The sequence below is a fragment of the Coregonus lavaretus genome (genome assembly GCF_964263955.1).
Source record: "Coregonus lavaretus genome assembly, chromosome: 6".
NCBI lineage: Eukaryota > Metazoa > Chordata > Actinopteri > Salmoniformes > Salmonidae > Coregonus > Coregonus lavaretus.
The window spans coordinates 55640791-55663391 of record NC_139993.1 but is presented as its reverse complement, the minus strand read 5'-3'; the positions used below and the strand labels follow the sequence as shown (position 1 = coordinate 55663391).

The 22601-nt window shown below is 44.5% G+C and overlaps 1 protein-coding gene across 1 annotated transcript in view; it reads left to right on the top strand.

The window, feature by feature from the left end:
* The window catches only part of ddah1 (dimethylarginine dimethylaminohydrolase 1), a 111151-nt gene extending 91959 nt beyond the window's left edge, over positions 1-19192 (top strand). Inside the window, 4 exon segments of the mRNA XM_084164129.1 lie at positions 688-807; positions 14041-14184; positions 16543-16623; positions 16626-19192. Coding sequence (XP_084020255.1) covers positions 688-807; positions 14041-14184; positions 16543-16623; positions 16626-16661 — 381 coding nt within the window. The 3' untranslated portion in view covers positions 16662-19192.
* The last annotated feature ends 3409 nt before the right edge of the window (positions 19193-22601 follow it).

Below are 22601 nucleotides of genomic sequence, written 5' to 3'. Positions count from 1 at the left end.
CCTGGGAATCGAACCCAGTGGACCTGGGAATCGAACCCATGTCACAAGAAGACAACGTACTCCAGAAGCTCACCACTAGCCCACCAAAACCATGGAACAGGGGACAATGTACTGCAACCATGGGGTAGTTTTGGTATGACAGAGCAGAGCAAGATGCCACTCCACATCATCAGTCTCTGTCTGAGCAGCAGCCAGGAAGCCATATAGGAGTGTCTGGCACGTGAGGCCAGAGGAACAGGTAGCTAGCTCCCAGTAAGAACGGTCCTAAAACCACCGCTGTAATTACAGACAGAGGGGAGGGGCTAGTGGCCTGGGGCTCTGGTGACCTCACCTCTCAGACCCTCAACTAAATCAGTGGCCTAGGGCTTTGGTGAACTCATCTGTCAAACTCTCAACCAATGCCGGTTAGGTTACCTTTCCCACTGGGGCCTGTTTAGTCCAATAACATTAGTGTGTGTAATGCAGTAGGGTTATTGTGTGTCTGCAGGACTATGTCCAGGGTCCCTGTAATGCAGTAGGGTTATTGTGTGTCTGCAGGACTATGTCCAGGGTCCCTGTAATGCAGTAGGGTTAATGTGTGTCTGCAGGACTTTGTCCAGGGTCCCTGTAATGCAGTAGGGTTATTGTGTGTCTGCAGGACTATGTCCAGGGTCCCTGTAATGCAGTAGGGTTATTGTGTGTTTGCAGGACTACGCTGTGTCCACCGTTCCCGTCACTGATGGTCTACATCTGAAGAGCTTCTGCAGCATGGGAGGACCAGGCCTCATCGTGATTGGCTCCAGCGAACCGGCCCAGAAAGCCCTGAAGGTATGGGTCACCAATGAGTGTATGGGTCATGCAAGATAGGACTATGTTCTTACTTTCCTTTGCGGCATCTCTTGTTAATTACGTTTAGTTTAATAGTGTTTGCAGAAAACATAACTGAAATATACTTTCCCATCCCATCCTCATTTATTTTTAAGCACGACCAATAGATATTCTTTCCATTCTTATACAAGCACAAAATGATGAAAACATTACAGTGCTTACTATCTTTCTCCTTTCAGGAGCTGTTGCAATTTACCCATCATCATGGCTCGACATTTGCCCAATCATTTTGTGCTTGTGTTACAATTTACATTTCAATAAAATATAAATGGAACACATAAACAGCTCTTAATGCACAGTTAAGTTTGCAAACCTAAACTTTTGATATATTTTCTTCAAGTTCTTAGTGGTAAAATGAGGTCTTTGTATTGAGGGATCATTTCGCCCTTGGCCATCATGTTGAGATTATCTCGGAGATCATATTGCCCGATCTCACCTCAACTCTGATTCATATAGAACAAACAAGTGAGGTAAGCACACTGCATTGAGAAGATGGCTTCTTCAGTGAAAAGCAACAGTATAGTTGACAGTTGACTGGGCAATGCATGGTTCACTTCTAGGTCACTTTTCATTTTGGAGGAGCTTCCATAAATCCAAAGCCCCGAAGCATTACATTAGCCTGAAGCACCAGAGAGTGACCTAGGAGAGGAATGATTGGATCTTTGGGGGATTTGGAATGTTGTCATTGCCTTTCCCCAGGTACTCCCAAATTTAACTTTGACTGGGACTGTAGTCATGTAAACCTATCAAGTTTAAAGAGTATTTATTTTACATTGACGCAGGTTTTTTCTGTTAATATTTTGGTTTTTGGCTCTGTCTCTAGATACTGTAACTGTACCACACTGTGCTCCTTCCTTCCTTCCTTCCTTCCTTCCTTCCTTCCTTCCTTCCTTCCTTCCTTCCTTCCCCCTCTGTCAGGTATTCACCGTGCTGCGTAACACAGCAAGACAGGACATCACACGTGTTGACTCAGTACCCCCCACCACCACCTCACACACACCTCCAGATCACGGAGGCATGTTGTTACCTCCTGCCTTTCATGGAGGCATGTTGCTACCTCCTGCCTTTCACGGAGGCTGTTGCTACCTCCTGCCTTTCATGGAGGCTGTTGCAATAAATCTCTGCCTGTTCTTTTCTGATGGACAGATACACAGAATTCCCTGTCACCAAGGCAGAAGACTGACATGCACACACCAAACCACACTACAGACAGTAGTGGTGTACACACGCCTGGCACGCAGCTCTGTGTCAATACACAGTACACGGTACAGACACGCAGCTCTGTGTCAATACACAGTACACGGTACAGACACGCAGCTCTGTGTCAATACACAGTACACGGTACAGACACGCAGCTCTGTGTCAATACACAGTACACGGTACAGACACGCAGCTCTGTGTCAATACACAGTACACGGTACAGACACGCAGCTCTGTGTCAATACACAGTACACGGTACAGACACGCAGCTCTGTGTCAATACACAGTACACGGTACAGACACGCAGCTCTGTGTCAATACACAGTACACGGTACAAACACGCAGCTCTGTGTCAATACACAGTACACGGTACAGCCACGCAGCTCTGTGTCAATACACAGTACACGGTACAGCCACGCAGCTCTGTGTCAATACACAGTACACGGTACAGACACGCAGCTCTGTGTCAATACACAGTACACGGTACAGACATGCAGATCTGTGTCAATACACAGTACACGGTACAGACACGCAACAGAATGTTACACATTTGAAACCTCACAGACAAGACAACTCACACACCTGAGACACACACACACACACCCGAGACACACACACACCCGAGACACACACACACCCGAGACACACACACCCGAGACACACACACCCGAGACACACACACACACCTGAGAGTTAACAGCCAGGCGTTCTCAGTCGTAGGGTTCCTCCTCATCTGCCTCTTCAGGGAGACGTCGCCCCCTACTGGCCCAGGGCTGCAGAGGGTTGTAACACTGTCAGTAGGTTGAGAGGAACCATCTACACACTTCAACCACAGACAGACAGACACAATCCAAGTACACATCTCTTTATGTGGATCCCCATTAGCAGCTACAATTGCATCAGCTACTCTTCCTGTGGTCCACAAGTATCCTTATCAGTGAGATGTGTAAAGACTGCATAGATTTGTCCCCTATGTTATCCTCATTTAACACACTAAGGCAAACATATCCACATACTAGTTAAATACACTGCTAATTAATTATTAGGTCATGGTGATAGCTAACTAATACAACACACTTTTATTTGATACACACTGGAGCCCCATTAAGATGTCATACTATTAGCAAGCCTGTTAATTAGCTACTGGAGAGAAAGAGAGAGAAGGCCATTAGCATGAGTTAATGACAGAGTGTCTCACAGCATTGTAATTACAGATTACATCACCCCCTCTCCAACATGCAATTACCTGTGGTTATAAAATACTTTAATGAATGTCTGAGATCACATTTCCAATTAGGTAATGTTCTGCTCAGGGTGAAAGTGACTGGGGTCTTGTGAATGTAGCTGTAATGAACGTAAAGGGGTGGTTGTGAATGCTATTCTAACGAATGCAAATGGGTTGCTGTTGTTGTGAATATACACTACCGGTCAAAAGTTTTAGAACACCTACTCATTCAGGGGTTTTTCTTTATTTTTACTATTTTCTACATTGTAGAATAATAGTGAAGACATCAAAACTATGAAATAACACATATGGAATCATGTAGTAACCAAAAAAGTATTAAAGAAAATATATTTTATATTTGAGATTCTTCAAATAACCACCCTTTGCCTTGATGACAGCTTTGCACACTCTTGGCATTCTCTCAACCAGCTTCATGAGGAAGTCACCTGGAATGCATTTCAATTAACAGGTGTGCCTTGTTAAAAGTTAATTTGTGCAATGTCTTTCCTTCTTAATGTGTTTGAGTCAATCAGTTGTGTTGTGACAAGGTAGGGGACATGGGGCGGCAGGTAGCTTAGTGGGTAAGAGCGTTGTGCCAGTAACCGAAAGGTCACTGGTTCTAATCCCCGAGCCGACTAGGTGAAAAATCTGTCGATGTGCCCTTAAGCAAGGCACTTAACCCTAATTGCTCCTGTAAGTCGCTCTGGATAAGAGCGTCTGCTAAATGGCGTAAATGTAAATGTAGGGGGGTATACTGAAGATAGCCCTATTTGGTAAAAGACCAAGTCCATATTATGGCAAGAACAGCTCAAATAAGCAAAGAGAAACGACAGTCCATCATTACTTTAAGACATGAAGGTCAGTCAATACGGAACATTTCAAGAACTTTGAACGTTTTTTCAAGTGCAGTCGCAAAAACCATCAAGCGCTATGATGAAACTGGCTCTCCTGAGGACCATCGCAGGAATGGAAGACCCAGAGTTACCTCTGCTGCAGATGATAAGTTCATTAGAGTTACCAGCCTCAAAAATTGCAGCCCAAATAAATATTTTACAGAGTTCAAGTAGCAGACACATCAACTGTTCAGAGGAGACTGTGTGAATCAGGCCTTCATTGTCGAATTGCTGCAAAGAAACCACTACTAAAGGACAACAATAAGAAGAAGATACTTGCTTGGGCCAAGAAACACGAGCAATGGACATTATGTGTCCTTTGATCTGGAGTCCAAATTGGAGATTTTTGGTTCCAACCGCCGTGTCTTTGTGAGACACGGTGTGGGTGAACGGATGATCTCCGCATCAAATCAAATCCAATTGTATTTGCCACATGTGCCGAATACAACAGGTGTAGACATTACAGTGAAATGCTTACTTACAAGCCCTTAACCAACAATGCATTTTTTTTTTAAATACAAAAAAAAAAAAGTGTTAAGTAAAACAATTAAAGCAAATAACTAAAGAGCAGCAGTAAAATAAAATAACAGTATGGAGGATATATATAGGGGGGTACCGGTACAGAGTCAATGTGCGGGGGCACCAGCTAGTCGAGGTAATTGAGGTAATATGTACATGTGGGTAGAGTTAAAGTGACTATGCATGAATAATAAACAGAGTAGCAGCAGCGTAAAAGAGGGGGATGGGGTGGGGTGGGATGGGGGGGCAGTGCAAATAGTCCGGGTAGCCATGATTAGCTGTTCAGGAGTCTTATGGCTTGGGGGTAGAAGCTGTTGAGAAGCCTTTTGGACCTAGACTTGGCGCTCCGGTACCGCTTGCCGTGCGGTAGCAGAGAGAACAGTCTATGACTAGGGTGGCTGGAGTCTTTGACAATTTTTAGGGCCTTCCTCTGACACCGCCTGGTATAGAGGTCCTGGATGGCAGAAAGCTTGGCCCCAGTGATGTACTGGGCCGTACGCACTACCCTCTGTAGTGCCTTGCGGTCGGAGGCCGAGCAGTTGCCATACCAGGCAGTGATGCAACCAGTCAGGATGCTCTCGATGGTGCAGCTGTATAACTTTTTGAGGATCTGAGGACCCAAGCTAAATCTTTTCAGTCTCCTGGGGGGGAATAGGCTTTGTCGTGCCCTCTTCACGACTGTCTTGGTGTGTTTGGACCATGATAGTTTGTTGGTGATGTGGACACCAAGGAACTTGAAGCTCTCAACCTGTTCCACTACAGCCCCGTCGATGAGAATGGGGGCGTGCTCAGTCCTCTTTTTTTTTTCCTGTAGTCCACAATCATCTCCTTTGTCTTGATCACGTTGAGGGAGAGTTTGTTAACCTGGCACCACACGGCCAGGTCTCTGACCTCCTCCCTATAGGCTGTCTCATCGTTGTCGGTGATCAGGTCTACCACTGTTGTGTCGTCGGCAAACTTAATGATGGTGTTGATGGGCCCCCGTGTTGAGGATCAGCGTGGCAGATGTGTTGTTACCTACCCTTACTACCTGGGGGCGGCCCTTCAGGAAGTCCAGGATCCAGTTGCAGAGGGAGGTGTTTAGTCCCAGGGTCCTTAGCGTAGTGATGAGCTTTGAGGGCACTATGGTGCTGAGCTGTAGTCAATGAATAGCATTCTCAAGTAGGTGTTCCTCTTGTCCAGGTGGGAAAGGGCAGTGTGGCGTGCATTAGAGATTGCATCATCTGTGGATCTGTTGGGGCGGTATGCAAATTGGAGTGGGTCTAGGGTTTCTGGGATAATGGTGTTGATGTGAGCCATGACCAGCCTTTCAAAGCACTTCATGGCTACAGACGTGAGTGCTACGGGTCAGTAGTCATTTAGGCAGGTTATCTTAGTGTCCTTAGGCACAAGTACTTTGGTGGTGTGCTTGAAACATGTTGGTATTACAGACTCAGTCAGGGACATGTTGAATATGTCAGTGAAGACACTTGCCAGCTGGTCAGCGCATGCTCGGAGTACACATCCTGGTAATCCGTCTGGCCCTGCGGGCTTGTGAATGTTGACCTGCTTAAAAGTCTTACTCACATCGGCTATGGAGAGCGTGATCACATAGTCATCCGGAACAGCTGATGCTCTCATGCATGCTTCAATGTTGCTTGCCTCGAAGCGAGCATAGAAGTGATTTAGCTCGTCTGGTAGGCTTGTGCCACTGGGCAGCTCGCGGCTGTGCTTCCCTTTGTAGTCTGTAATAGTTTTCAAGCCCTGCCACATCCGACAAGCATCAGAGCCGGTGTAGTACGATTCAATCTTAGTCCTGTATTGACTCTTTGCCTGTTTGATTGTTCGTCGGAGGGCATAGCGGGATTTCTTATAAGCGTCCGGGTTAGAGTCCCACTCCTTGAAAGCGGCAGCTCTACCCTTTAGCTCAGAGCGGATGTTGCCTGTAATCCATGGCTTCTGGTTAGGGTATGTACGTACGGTCACTGTGGGGACGACGTCATCGATGCACTTATTGATGAAGCCAGTGACTGATGTGGTGTACTCCTCAATGCTATCGGAAGAATCCCGGAACATATTCCAGTCTGTGCTAGCAAAACAGTCCTGCAGCTTAGCATCTGCGTCATCTGACCACTTTTTTATTAACCGAGTCACTAGTGCTTCCTGCTTTAGTTTTTGCTTATAAGCAGGAATCAGGAGGATAGAGTTATGGTCAGATTTGCCAAATGTAGGGCGAGGGAGAGCTTTGTATGCGTCTCTGTGTGTGGAGTAAAGGTGGTCTAGAGTTTTTTTTCCTCTGGTTGCACATTACGTAGAATGGATTTAAGTTTCCCTGCATTAAAGTCCCCGGCCGCTAGGAGCGCTGCCTCTGGATGAGTGTTTTCCTGTTTACTTATGGCCTTATACAGCTCATTGAGTGCAATCTTAGTGCCAGCATCGGTTTGTGGTGGTAGATAGACAGCTACGTAAAATATAGATGAAAACTCTCTTGGTAAATAGTGCGGTCTACAGCTTATCATGAGATACTCTACCTCCGGCGAGCAAAACCTTGAGACTTCCGTAGTATTAGATTTTATGCACCAGCTGTTGTTTACAAATATACACAGACCGCCACCCCTTGTCTTACCGGAGTCAGCCATTCTATCCTGCCGATGTAGCGTATATCCCGACAGCTGTATGTTATCCATGTCGTTGTTCAGCCACGACTCGGTGAAACATAAGATATTACAGTTTTTAATGTCCCGTTGGTAGGATAACCTTAATCTTAGGTCGTCCAATTTTTTTTCAAATGATTGAACATTGGCTAATAGGATTGATGGAAGAGGCAGTTTACTCGCTCACCGTCGGATCCTTACAAGGCACCCTGACCTACGTCCACGATATCTCTTTCTCATGCGAATGACGGGGATTTGGGCCTAGTCAGGTGTCTGTAGGATATCCTTTGCGTCCGACTCATTGAAGAAAAAATCTTTGTCCAATACGAGGTGAGTAATCGCTGTCCTGATATCCAGAAGCTCTTTTTGGTCATAAGAGACAGTGGCAGAAACATTATGTACAGAATAAATTACAAATAATGCGAAAAAACACACATAATAGTACAATTGGTTAGAGGGCTGTATATTTCCCACCGTAAAGCATGGAGGAGGAGGTGTTATGGGGTGGGGTAGCTTTGCTGGTGACACTGTCTGTGATTTATTTAGAATTCAAGGCACACTTAACCAGCATGGCTACCACAGCATTCTGCAGCGATACACCATCCCATCTGGTTTGGGCTTAGTGGGACTATAATTTGTTTTTCAACAGGACAATGACCCAACACACCTCCAGGCTGTGTAAGGGCTATTTTACCAAGAAGGAGAGTGATGGAGTGCTGCATCAGATGAGCTGGCCTCCACAATCCCCCGATCTCAACCCAATTGAGATGGTTTGGGATGAGTCGGACAGCAGAGTGAAGGAAAAGCAGCCAACAAGTGCTCAGCATATGTGGAAAAGCATTCTGTTGGAAAAGCATTCCAGGTGAAGCTGGTTGAGAGAATGCCAAGAGTGTGCAAAGCTGTCATCAATGCAAAGGGTGGCTATTTTAAGAATCTCAAATATAAAATATATTTTCAAATCAAATCAAATTGTATTGGCCACATGCGCCAAATACAACAGGTGCAGACATTACAGTGAAATGCTTACTTACAGCCCTTAACCAACAGTGAATTTATTTTTAATAAAAAAAGTAGAATAAAACAAAAAAGTGTTGAGAAAAAAAGAGCAGAAGTAAAATAAAATAACAGTAGGGAGGCTATATATACAGGGGGGTACCGGTGCAGAGTCAATGTGCGGGGGCACCGGCTAGTTGAGGTATTTTGATTTGTTGAACACTTTTTAGGTTACTACATACAGTTGAAGTCAGAAGTTTATATGCACTTAGGTTGGAGTCATTAAAACTCGTTTTTCAACCACATTTCTTGTTAACAAACTATAGTTTTGGCAAGTCGGTTAAGACATCTACTTTTTGCATGACACAAGTAATTTTTCCAACAATTGTTTACAGACAGATTATTTCACTTATAATTCACTGTATCACAATTACAGTGGGTCAGAAGTTTACATACACTAAGTTGACTGTGCCTTTAAACAGCTTGGAAAATTCCAGAAAATGATGTCATTGCTTTAGAAGCTTCTGATAGGCTAATTGACATCATTTGAGTCAATTGGAGGTGTACCTGTGGATGTATTTCAAGACCTACCTTCAAACTCAGTGCCTCTTTGCTTGACATCATGGGAAAATCCAAAGAAATCAGCCAAGACCTCAGAATTTTTTTTTTAGACCTCCACAAGTCTGTTTCATCCTTGGGAGCAATTTCCAAATGCCTGAAGGTACCACGTTCATCTGTACAAACAATAGTACGCAAGTATAAACACCATGGGACCACGCAGCCATCATACCACTCAGGAAGGAGACGCGTTATGTCTCCTAGAGATGAACGTACTTTGGTGTGAAAAGTGCAAATCAATTCCAGAACAACAGCAAAGGACCTTGTGAAGATGCTGGAGGAAACCGGTACAAAAGTATCTATATCCACAGTAAAACGAGTCCTATATCGACATAACTTGAAAGGCAGCTTAACAAGGAAGAAGCCACTGCTCCAAAACTGCAATAAATAAGCCAGACTACGGTTTGCAACTGCACATGGGGACAAAGATTGTACTTTTTTGAGAAATGTCCTCTGGTCTGATGAAAACAAAAATAGAACTGTTTGGCCATAATGTCCATCTTTATGTTTGGAGGAAAAAGAGGGTAACTTGCAAGCCGAAGAACACCATCCCAACCGTGAAGCATAGGGGTGGCAGCATCATGCTGTGGGGGTGCTTTGCTGCAGGAGGGACTGGTGTACTTCACAAAATAGATGGCATAATGAGGAAGGAAAATGATGTGGATATATTGAAGCAACATCTCAAGACATCAGTCAGGAAGTTAAAGCTTGGTTGCAAATGGGTCTTCCAAATGGACAATGACCCCAAGCATACTTCCAAAGTTGTGGCAAATGGCTTAAGGACAACAAAGTCAAGGTATTGGAGTGGCCATCACAAAGCCCTGACCTCAATCCTATAGAACATTTGTGGGCAGAACTGAAAAAGCGTGTGCGAGCAAGGAGGCCTACAAACCTGACTCAGTTACACCAGCTCTGTCAGGAGGAAAAAATTCACCCGACTTATTGTGGGAAGCTTGTGGAAGGCTACCCGAAACGTTTGACCCAAGTTAAACAATTTAACGGCAATGCTACCAAATACTAATTGAGTGTATGTAAACTTCTGATGTGATGAGGTGGTGATGAAGGAGTCAGGCACAGGAGGGTAAATCACAGAATAACAGGCTTTAATCCGCAAAATACAGGTTTACACAGAAATGCGTCAAACACACTCCAGGGCACAAACCAGGCGCACTGGAAAATACAGGGCACACGGGAAAAATACTTCCGTCGATACACATTACACGAGCTCCACCGAGCTTCACTAACCTCCACAAACACAAACAATCACCCACACAGACAAGGAAGCAGAGGGAACACTTATACCATGACTAATGAGGGAATAAGGACCATGTGTTTGTGATTGAAGACAAGACAAGTGGAGTGATGATAAATGGATCGGCAGTAGCTAGTAAGCCGGTGACGCCGAACGCCGAAACCTGCCCGAACAAGGAGGGGAGGCAGCCTCGGCGGAAGTCGTGACATCTGACCCCCTGGCAATGTGATGAAAGAAATAAAAGCTGAAATAAATCATTCTCTCTACTATTATTCTGACATTTCACATTCTTAAAATAAAGTGGTGATCCTAACTGACCTAAGACAGGGAATTTTTACTAGGATTAAATGTCAGGAATTGTGAAAAACTGAGTTTAAATGTATTTGGCTAAGGTGTATGTAAACATCTGACTTCAAATGTATGTGTTATTTCATAGTTTTGATGTCTTCACTATTATTCTACAATGTAGAAAATAGTAAAAATAAAGAAAAACCCTTGAATGAGTAGGTGTTCTAAAACTGTAGCTGTAATGAACGTAAATGTGTTGTTGTTGTGAATGTAGCTCTAATCTAATGATATTACATGCCTGCTGGCTGGATTCCCTTGGGGTGAGCTTTTGTGAATGCACCCCTAATCTTAATAGTGAAGTAGTGGGGATGAGATGAGCAGGGATAAGGTTGGTATGTTGTGTTGTGTTGTCAACAGACCAAACTGGGACTTTATTATTAGAGCAGGCTATGACTATATTGTCATGTCACCATGTCTGGCCTGATACTGAGTCATGGTTTGGATACGGTATGTTGACGGCACCCGAATGTGGCAGCCAGTGTGTGTTTGTGCGTGTTTGCATGCGTGAGTGTGTGTGTGTCTGTGTGCGAGTGTCTGTGTGTGTGCCTTGCATAGTCTGCAGTCATATAATGATCAGCCCTCCCAAGCTGAGGACTGAGGACGTGGACCGGATGAATTCCATCATCTGAACGCACTCACAACAATCGTGGCTCTCCACTGCTATCACTGCCAATCCTCAGCCGTGAAGTCATCTCCCGCAAATACTCCCTCTCTTACTTATACTGAAATGCTCCTTCTCTCTCACCACATTCTGCCTTTCCAGCAGGCTAGGGCTCCTGGTCGACTCACGCTTCCAGGACTCCCTGACTGACTGGCCCACCACTGACCCCCCTAGGCCCCAGCCCTATACCCCAGACCTATACCTCAGGCCCAATACCCCAGCACTTTACCAAGCCTCAGGTCCAGCCCCAGTCTCAGGTCCAGCCCCAGTCTCAGGTCTAGCCCCAGCCTCAGGTCTAGCCCCAGCCTTAGGTCCAGCCTCATGTCTAGCCCCAGCCTCAGGTCCAGCCTCATGTCTAGCCCCAGCATCAGGTCCAGCCTCATGTCTAGCCCCAGCCTCAGGTCCAGCCTCATGTCTAGCCCCAGCCTCAGGTCCAGCCTCATGTCTAGCCCCAGCCTCAGGTCCAGCCTCATGTCTAGCCCCAGCCTCAGGTCCAGCCTCATGTCTAGCCCCAGCCTCAGGTCCAGCCTCATGTCTAGCCCCAGCCTCAGGTCCAGCCTCATGTCTAGCCCCAGCCTCAGGTCCAGCCTCATGTCTAGCCCCAGCCTCAGGTCCAGCCTCATGTCCAGCCCCAACCTCAGGTCTAGCCCCAGCCTCAGGTCCAGCCTCATGTCTAGCCCCAGCCTCAGGTCCAGCCCCAGCCTCAGGTCTACCCCAACCTCAGGTCCAGCCCCAGCCTCAGGACCAGCCCCAGTCTCAGGTCTAGCCCCAGCCTCAGGTCCAGCCCCAGCCTCAGGTCCAGCCCCAGCCTCATGTCTAGCCCCAGGCCTAAACAGATCATGAGGAGCAGCAGAACCCTGAACACACACACACCACCACTTGTGCCCCCGCATTCAGCTTCCTGATTAGACGCCGGCCTAAGGGGACAGGAATAAACACGGAACATTAGCCAATAAGTCTGTTGTCTGGGAAGAAATGTGTGTCAAGGACCAATCAAAAATAATGACATCAACAGGAAACTATTACAGTCTAATAACCATTCCCCTGATCCCTGGTCCATTAGGATTTGGAAGCCTTTTGGATAGGAACTGTTTTATTTGTGTGTTTTTGAAAACAGCCAATTTAACAACTTCCCTCTCTCCCTTATCAGTGTCCGATATGGATTTGAGAGAAGAGAAAATTACTATTTTAAAACTGATTGAGTGAAGGCTGATCAGTATGGTGTGATAGTGTGATAGTCTCTCTCTCTGTCTGTCTCTCCCTCCAGACAGACAGCTAATCCTCCTGTGTGTGAAGGAGAGCGTTCGCGGTCACGCACATGGACAGTGTTTTCATTTAGGACCACACATACTCACACACACATGCTCTCTCTCTCTCTCTCTCACACACACACACACACACAGCAGTCAAACCCAGGGTAGAGTGGAATGTGTGAACAGGCCGAGCCACAAAGCTCATTGTTCACATTATAAAGCACAGAGACACATGGAGCACTGTGAGGGGTTGAGAGATTTATCATCATGGATCAACACCACAAACACTCACAACCACACATCTAACCCTAACCCTCCTCACACACACACACACACACACACACACACACACACACACACACACACACACCCTTCTAACCCTAACTCTCCTCAAGCACACACACACCAGCTCAACCTTTCTCCCTCTGCATGATTTAAAAAGGAGAGCAGAGCAGAAGGGGTGAGAGGAGGGGGAAGAGGAGTGAGAAGAGGAGGGGGAAGAGGAGGGGGGGAAGAGGAGTGAGAAGACAAGGAGGGAGAAGACAAGGAGGGAGAAGACGAGGGATAAGAGGAGGGGGAAGAGGAGGGAGAAGAGGGAGAAGAGGAGGGGGAAGAGGAGGGAGAAGAGGAGGGGGAAGACGAGGGGGAAGACGAGGGGGAAGACGAGGGGGAAGACGAGGGAGAAGACGAGGGGGAAGAGGAGGGAGAAGAGGAGGGGGAAGAGGAGGGGGAAGAGGAGGGAGAAGAGGAGGGAGAAGAGGAGGGGGAAGACGAGGGGGAAGACGAGGGAGAAGACGAGGGTGAAGAGGAGGGGGAAGAGCAGGGAGAAGACGAGGGATAAGACGAGGGGGAAGAGGAGGGAGAAGAGGAGGGGGAAGAGGAGGGAGAAGAGGAGAAGAGATGACAGGATGGACAAAAAAGTAGAGTGGAAAGGAGAGGATGACAGGAGGAGGATCTGACCCAGGCTAAATCAACAGTCCTTATCCTGGGGGAGATCTCATGCTCCACTTGTGAAAATACCTTTTTAATGTTGTTTGGTTTACTTTCATTCTCCTTCCTCCTTCTCCTCTAAGGCATCTACAGATGTTCAGGTCGTAAACATTTTGGAGACACACACACCTGCTCTGCATTCAGGTCATAACATCCTCATTGCTTCTCGTCCCCCCAGCCTCAGCCCGACTCGGCAGATTACATACATTACATGACATCTGCTGTGAAAGAATGTCAGTCAGTCTGTCTGCCCCTGTCTGTGTTCTCCATTAAGGCCCAGCCGCCCAAATAGAGGTTTGGAGGTTAGGACTTGAGCAGGCAGCAACAGCAGGGTCTGGTTCTTTTTTGCCCGGCACCAATATGCTCCCTACCCCTCCTCCTTGGACCTTACCCTTCAATGTTTGCCTGGAAAGGTATAGCAGTGTAGTAGTGAAGCTCCCACCATATTCCTTACACCTTACAGATCTACAAACACCAGAGGGTTTTGGCCAATGTCCAAGGAGTTTAGGAGGGAATTTGAACCGTGGTGCTGTGTGTCCCTCACAGCTTACCATTCATCTGTCTGTCTGTCTTCCTTTGTGTCTATAGATCATGCAGCAGATGAGTGACCATCGTTATGACAAGCTGACGGTGCCTGATGACATTGCAGCCAACACCATCTATATGAACCTCCCTGGCAAAGGCCATGTACTGTTACATTGCACCCCAGAGGAGTTCCCAGAGAGTGCCAAGGTGAGCACACACACACACACACACACACATTATACACGCATATTCACATGCAGACATACACTAACACACACACCCTGTGACTCTTAGATGTCAGCTCGTATGGGAGCAGTGAATGACATGTTATTGTCTCTGAAGCGGTTAGGCATGGCATGTCATTTAGATTCCTCAGTGTCACTACACATCACAGTATCTTACTATGGGCCCCTGGGTACCACATCACCAACACCCTGCAATCTGCACAGACAGCCCCAAGACCTCAAATGTACTCTGTGGTTAAAACCCAAACTTGAACATTTATTTTTAGTACAAAGCATTTATTGAAATATGTCTCTTTGGATTTGGAACTGTTGTCCAATTTCCAAAGGGTTACTATTATATTTTCCTTGAGGATTGGCTGAAAGGGAATTCAACCCAAACATTATAAAATCAGAGTGACTGCCTCTCTTTCCTGTATCAGACCACTGTGGTGACGTGTGTATTCATATGGGACCTGGATGGAAGCTTGGGACACTTTCTGCCTCTGAGCACCAGCTGTGTGATGAAGAATCATTCATGTAGAGGTGTTGGAATCCCAATCATCAGGGATGTCAGACCATAGGGATACATCTCTATGTGTCAGACACAGTTCCATGTAAACACACACACACACATACAAATACACACACTCACTCTCTCTCTCTCTTTCTCTCTATATTTCAAAAGCAGCATGATTGAACCTTACATCTATATAACAGTAATCACGACAGAAAGACAGACAGACAGAGAGACAGTGGTTGGTTCTTGGTTGTGTGAAGTTTTTCCTCTGAGAGCTGCAACCATGCAGTCCCCTGATCCCATTTTCAGATGGGGAGAGAGAGAGAGAGAGAGAGAGAGAGAGAGGAAGAGGAGAGAGAGATTTATCAACACACTCACTCTGCCTGCAAAGCCGCTCTACTGCTCTGTTTTCTAATACTATAAACACTAAAACATTCTTGTCCCAAAAACTCTGGCTCAGCTATTTTTAGCAACGTTACATAACAAAGGCAGAAGGTCATGGGAGAGGGTGGGGGGTCGACGGGGGGGCAAAGGAGGGCGACTTTAGGGTCTGGAGTGGTGACTGCCACAGAAGCTGAGCAGAGAGATAAAGTAGTCAACTAGAAAAATGTTTCAGTGAAATATAGCCAGCCCCCACAGTGAAGTTCTCCTGGCCTGACATAATACATTTCAACCACAGTAATAAGAACCCAGCTGGAAAGCACAGATTCACTGCCATAAAAACAGAAACACTTGAGAGAGAACAAATGTAGAAAAGGGAACCGATTTAGTGATGTTGTGGAGGAGTTTGGCTAAAGTGCTTTGCCCCTCTGACCTCATGACCCCCCTCCCATGGTTGATGGGCTTTTATCCCTGTTCTACGTAGACCTGTTGCATCATGGCTGGAGAATCTGATAGCCAGAGTTGGGTGGGTTGCTTGTGGCCCCCTATGGTAGAGCAAGCCCAGGCTTTTAGTATGGCAGAGAGAAGGGGGGGAAATATTTTGAAACTTTTGTTTCCTATTGTTAACTGTTAATGTCTGATTGTTATTTTGTTTTGTTTTCATTTGCTTTGGCAATGTTAACATATGTTTTCCCATGCCAGAAAATCCCCTTTGAATTAGAGAGAGAGAGAGAGAGAGAGAGAGAGAGAGAGAGAGAGAGAGAGAGAGAGAGAGAGAGAGAGAGAGAGAGAGAGAGAGAGAGAGAGAGAGAGAGAGAGAGAGAGAGAGAGAGAGAGAGAGAGAGAGAGAGAGGAGAGAGAGGAGAGAGAGAGAGAGAGAGAGAGAGAGAGAGAGAGAGAGAGAGAGGAGAGAGATGAGAGAGAGAGAGAGAGAAGAGGAGAGAGAGAGAGAGAGAGAGAGAGAGAGAGAGAGAGAGAGAGAGAGAGAGAGAGAGAGAGAGAGAGAGAGAGAGAGGAGAGACGAGAGAGAGAGAGAGAGAGAGAGAGATGAGAGAGATGAGAGAGAGAGAGAGAGAGACTGGCTTGGAAGGCTCTTAGGGAAAACAGTGGTTTTCTTCTGGAGGGGCTCCACAGGGTGACACATTGCTTTATGAGGGTTTTTGGAGATTACGTAATATTTCTCACTCTGTTTTTGAGAACTCTTCTCTACCTAAATGTTCATTCTTAATGCCTTAGATTTCTATCCCTCGTAAGTGCTCCCAAATCATTGTAAAATAAACAAAGCCTGTAAACTAAAGTTACGTAAGGTGAAGTCTCCTACCTTCTCTAGTGGGTAGTGTTGTTCAAACTATTGTCTGAGGAGGGACCATCATTTGTTATTGTCCTGGAGAGGCTGAGCTGAGGTGTATATCAATATTCTCTTCTCTCTCTCCTCTCTCACAGGTGTTTGAGAAGCTGAAGGATCACATGTTGATCCCAGTGTCCAACATGGAGAAGGTGAAGGTGGACGGAGCCCTCACCTGTCTGCTGCCGTTCTCATCAACATGAAAGCCAAAGTCTGATCTGAGCATGCTCCGTTAGGGGGTCTCTCAGACAGACCTGGCTTCAAATACTACTTGAAATCTTTGACATACTTTGATGTGCCAGGTTTGCCGTTTTTGGACTATACTATTGGGCAATTATTAAGCCAGGCAAGCTCAATCAAGCACAGACACAAAGTATTTGACATGATTTCGAATAGTATTTTAACCCAGGTCTGCTCTCAGGGGCAGGGTCGGCCCACTGCTGCCACATTGCCCTGTTGAGAAGCTCAACTACCTAGCCTGGGTGCAAGTCTGTTCTGGCCAGTCTGTTTCTGCTGTCTTGCCCCTGAAAACAAACTGGTATCCAGGTTACCAACCCCCCCTCCCCTTCTGAAAGTGCTCATGTGTCAATCAATCCCTCTGCTTACTGGTCAATGTTTACAACCCTTTTAAAAACAACCCCTTATAATACCACTGGAGAGGCAAAAAGGACAGTCTGTTTGATAGAATAGTTTTAAGGAGGAGCTATATAATGTTGCGGTATAGTTAGGACAGGATATGCATGGTGCAGTAGCCAGTTTATAAAGAATATAAAACGCTAATATATTTACAATCAACTGCTGATTACTCTCTATACATATTTGTAATGATTTATTTTTAGATTCAATTCATCATGATTCATGCCACATAACAAGTAGAAGTTCTTATTGAGGGGGAGAAAGGAATTAAATCAAATCCACCTAGTTATGGGCAATTCCATGGTAACGGAATGACGCTGAGACTCAGATTTTTCACTTTAAAATGTATATCAAACAAAAACCATTGATTTAAAAGTTTAACAAACCACATAACTCTATACACAAGGACTACTTTAAAAAATTTCCACAGACTATTTTACAAAAACACATTTACAGGTAAAACTGTGCAGATACAAAGTTTAGTAACAGAATAAAACTGAGGGAGATTTTACCGTAATTCTGTCCAAACGTTGCATTTTTTTTTTTTTACTAAATTGTTCAAAGTAGTCATTGTGCATAGAGTTCTATGGTTTGTTAAACTTTGAAATCAATGGTTTTTGTTTGGCATACATTTTAAAGTGAAAAATCGGAGTCTCAGCGTAATTCCGTAACCGTGGAATTGCCCTTATCTTAATAATCTAGAAATGGTCATAGTGAGCTTGTCCTCTCTGTTTGCCATGGAGACCTGAGTTCTCTTACTTTACATAATTGTTGATAAAAAATGAATTATTATTGATTATTGGACATGAATGTTGATGATCCCTAGCAGTGAGGGTGGTGCTAGTTATTCCATCCGGCTGATCAAGGGGTTAATTCCTCTTATTATTAAACTGTGATTCTGAAGTCTAAACCCAGGGTAGGAAATTAACTACAAAATTCCCCTGAAAATAAAATGTCAAAGGATGCTAAATAAAAGTTAATTTCCTACCCTGTCTTAAACTAAGCTGTGCCCACTTTATAAAGGACTGAGCACACTTCCATGCCCTGTGCTGTGTGACGTATGTTTAAGTATGACCAATGCTTGTCGTTACTCATGATATACTCTCATAACTTTTAACATGTCTCAGTGTGCTGTGTGCCTCCATCGAAAACCAAGTGGCTTAAATAACTACTGCTGTATACTCTAGTCAAGAAGCCATTATAGCAGCTTTCAATGGGTTTTTTAAGCCCATTATTGTCTCTGTGTTGACTACTGTACTGATACTGGCCCTGGTACTTCCTTCCTGTTATGCTCTTTTTGTATGAGAGCATGCTGGGAAATCCAAATTGGACCACCAACTGTTCCTCCAGCTGGAAGATGATGGTACACACTTAGTAGGGACTCGCCACTAACCACCTCTAATCTATCCTGCTGTGTTTACATTGCATAGATAGCATTTAATAAGATCTTTGAAGTCTGTTGACGACATAGAAATACATGTATAACTACTAAAACGTGATCTCCCATTCAAGTCAATGGACCGTGATCGTTGGACTGGCGGACATATGGAGTCTACATATGAGGGTGCAGTCTGAGGGGCTTTTCCCCCATTCTAGTAATTCTATTTCTATGGTTAAGGAGCTCTTCCCAACGGCCTTATCTCTGTCATCAGATATGAGTACATACATCTCCAGCGGAGGTTAATGTACATACAGATGGCTACCAGCGTCTACCACCAAGGCCTATTGCAGAGTGGGGCAGATAATGCTGAGCAAGAACCTGAAAAAGTTTGCTTTCGTTTGACTCCATTTCTTTCACTCTTTTTCTTTCTTAATAAGCTGATGCAGATGAAACCTATTTAATCAAAGGAAGTGACGTCTTGCAGTAAGGAGCACAGCTAAAGACTCGTAGCTTGACCTCCAGTGCTCTGGCCTAGAGTGACGTGTAGCCTACTCTGTGGCCGTTTGGGAATGGGCGAGCAGAATCATTGTGATGAAACATGGAAAGAATTCCTTTTGGAAGAGAGGCTTGTAAGCCAGTAAATACTCACTCTCTCTTAAAACTTTCTCTCTATAATTCTCACCCTCTCTTTCTCTCTCTTCTCTATATACTGTATCTATATATATATATATATATATATATATATATTATATATATATATATATATATCCCTCCCTTTCCCTGCTATTGCCTCATACACATTTCTGGGGTAATTTATGACAATGATATCATACAGTCTGGCAAAAGGGCGCAATGACCTGCAGTTAAAAAACATAATTTGTGACACTAGCAGTATATTTTACAGGAGGCCCTTGGCAGGTCCACTGATGATACCATAGTTGCTGTGTATCCAGCGCAGACCAGAGCTGACGCAGTCAGTGGCTGTTTACATCCCAAATTGCACCCTATTCCCTGCATAGTGCACTGCTTTAGACCAGAGCCCTATGTTACCTTGTCAAAAGTAGTGCACTATATAGGGAATAGGGTGCCATTTGGTATGTATAGTGCATGGAGGTTTATGGAGGCCAAATCGCCTGCTGCAGTTGTAGCCTAATGCTGAAAGTTAGAATAATCACATCATCCCACTGGCTTTTGCTTGTGAAAATCTGAATTTTAAATCAGGTCCCCAAAAGACAAATCCATTCAATCTTACTTCAATTTTTGATAATTGTTTTCTTGATCTATTGTTTTTTTCTATTGGTGATGACAACTTTCATTGCTGATAAATGTACTGCCCCCCACTGCCAGCAGAATGATGTGCTGTTCCACATGACAAAGTGTTACACTAGTAGCCTAGATTGAATTCCTCATGAACTACAATAACATTTTAAGATTGACCTTTTGAGTGACCCTGTGAATCCCATAGAAGTGCTGTGAATTGTCCATGTTTTGTCTCAGGTTTCTTGGTTTTAGTGTATTGTGGATGTTTAGGTATGTGCCAGAGTGGTAGCCTAGCTCAGCCATTTAACAGTCTTTTTACACATTTTAGCTTTTCATCCACTTTGTACAATAAACGTAATTCTAACATCAAATTGAACGGTTGACTTATTGTGCATTATGTGGTGGTTTATATTGCAGACTAACCAGGTTTCAAATGTATGCACACATGACTAAGTCGCTTTGGATAAAAGCGTCTGCTAAATGGCATATTATTATTATTATTATGTTTACATCCAACCATTTCATGCGGATGAATTACCTGACGACCGGTCTGATGGAAACAAACAGGATATGTTGGTACAATTGTATAAATAGACAATTTGCTCGTTCGGCATGGTGGGATCTTTTTGTTAATTATGCGAGAAATGGTGGTGGAAACGCCTTTATGCGCAAATATTGATGTGATAACCAACCATCATATCGAAGTAAATTTGGAGTTCACGCGATGATCTGTTGTGTGGTCCTCCCACTATGAATCGGGAAAGCATGCTGTTTATTAGGCTACGTAAATTATGATGAACTTCACATGGTGGTCTTCTGTAGCTCAGCTGGTAGAGCACGGCGCTTGTAACGCCAAGGTAGTGGGTTCGATCCCCGGGACCACCCATACACAAAAAATTTATGCACGCATGACTGTAAGTCGCTTTGGATAAACGCGTCTGCTAAATGGCATATTATATATTATTTATGAGCTTAATGCACATTTCCAATAAATATCGCGAGGGTCTTATACTGGTGACATGATGATTGATGCTTGGCTGCTGTTTGATAAATACAAATATTATCGCTCTTCTCCATAATAATCTCATAATGTAGGTAGCCTTCCCGCACTGTATCTGCTAGCTGTTGGCTGGAGCGCATGTGTCAAAACCAGAGTGGGCACATTTACTATATAGCCTAACCAACAGTTTTTGTGAAAAAAAAACTATTGTACCGAATGTATTTTTCATTCTGTACATGGGAATTTATCGGCAAAAGTAATTTCTATGTCCAGTATGTCATCACACACAGACTTTTATTCTCAAAAAGTCTGTTTGATGGAAACACATCTCTGGTGGGGAAATGTGCATATTGTTTTATGCAAATTGAATGGAAACCTAGCTAGTGATTGGGCTGTCCTACTAGTCACTCGCCTAAGCTCCCGAGTGGCGCAGCGGTCTAAGGCACTGTATTTCAGCGCTTGAGGCGTCACTACAGACCCCCTGGTTCGATTCCAGGCTGTATCACAACCGGCCGTGATTGGGAGTCCCATAGGGTGTCGCGCAATTGGCCCAGCGTCGTCCGGTGTAGGCCGTCATTGTAAATAAGAATTTGTTCTTAACTGACTTCCCTAGTTAAATAAATAAGTCACACATTCAAAATGAAGTGTTATATCGCCTCATTGTGGTCGTATATGGGATAATTAAAAGCCTTATTCAACTAAGGGTTGCAAAGAGAAACATGAGCACACATTTTATAGAAAAACGTTTAGGTTTTATTTATATAAAAAACATGTTGAGTATGATAACTAAATCATCAAGGACTTCAGCGACCTGAGCACCGGCCTGTTCACCCCACTACCATCTAGAAGGAGGAGACAGTACAGATGCATCAAAGCTGGGAGCAAGAGACTGATAAACAGCTTCTATCACCAGGCCATCAGACTTTCAACCCTAAAGTCTAAGCCTGAATTGTTTTAAGATGGTAATACCAAGGATCGTTTAGCTATTTGATTTTGAATTTTAGGACCCCTTTAGGCATAAAAATATATACTGAACAAAAATATAAAATGCAACATGCAGCAATTTCATAGATTTTACTGAGTTACAGTTCATATAAGGAAATCAGTCAATTGAAATAAATAAATTAGGTCCTACTCTATGGATTTCACATGACTGGGAATACAGATATGCATCTGTTGGTCACAGATACCTTTAAACAAAAAATGGGCCTCACAATGGGCCTCAGGATCTCGTCACAGTATTTTTGTGCATTCAAATTGCCATCGATAAAATGCAATTGTGTTCGTTGTCCGTAGCTTATGCCTGCCCATACCATAACCCCACCGCCACCATGGGTCACTCTGTTCACAACGTTGACATCAGCAAACCGCTCGCCCACACGACGTCATACACATGGTCTGCGGTTGTGAGGCCGGTTGGACGTAGTGCCAAATTCTCTAAAACGACGTTGGAAGTTGGTTTTGAAGTGTCTCTATATCTGAGAGATATAAAAAAAGTAAATAAATAAAATAAAATGTTGGGCACAAATTGAACCCCTTTTTTTTTTTAGGTACTAAACTACTTCCATATATACTTCGATTCATTTTTTAAACTGGTAATGGGATACCTTCAGATGAGTCTTGTGCGGCTTGTGGGCGTCCTCAGTTGCAACCTTGGCATCCTAGAGCAAAACAACTGACATGTACGTGTTTGTGAGAGTCACCTTTCCATAGGTGTGTAGCCCAAACTGTTCGGACGCTACAGACAGAAGTTGGCAGATAGGCAGTACCGACTTCAGACGAGTCCCATGAAGCTTGTGGGGGTCATGGAGCAAAACGGAAAACCCCATTGTGTTCGTGAGAGTCTCATCTTTCCATAGAGGGGTTTGTCAGCCAAACCG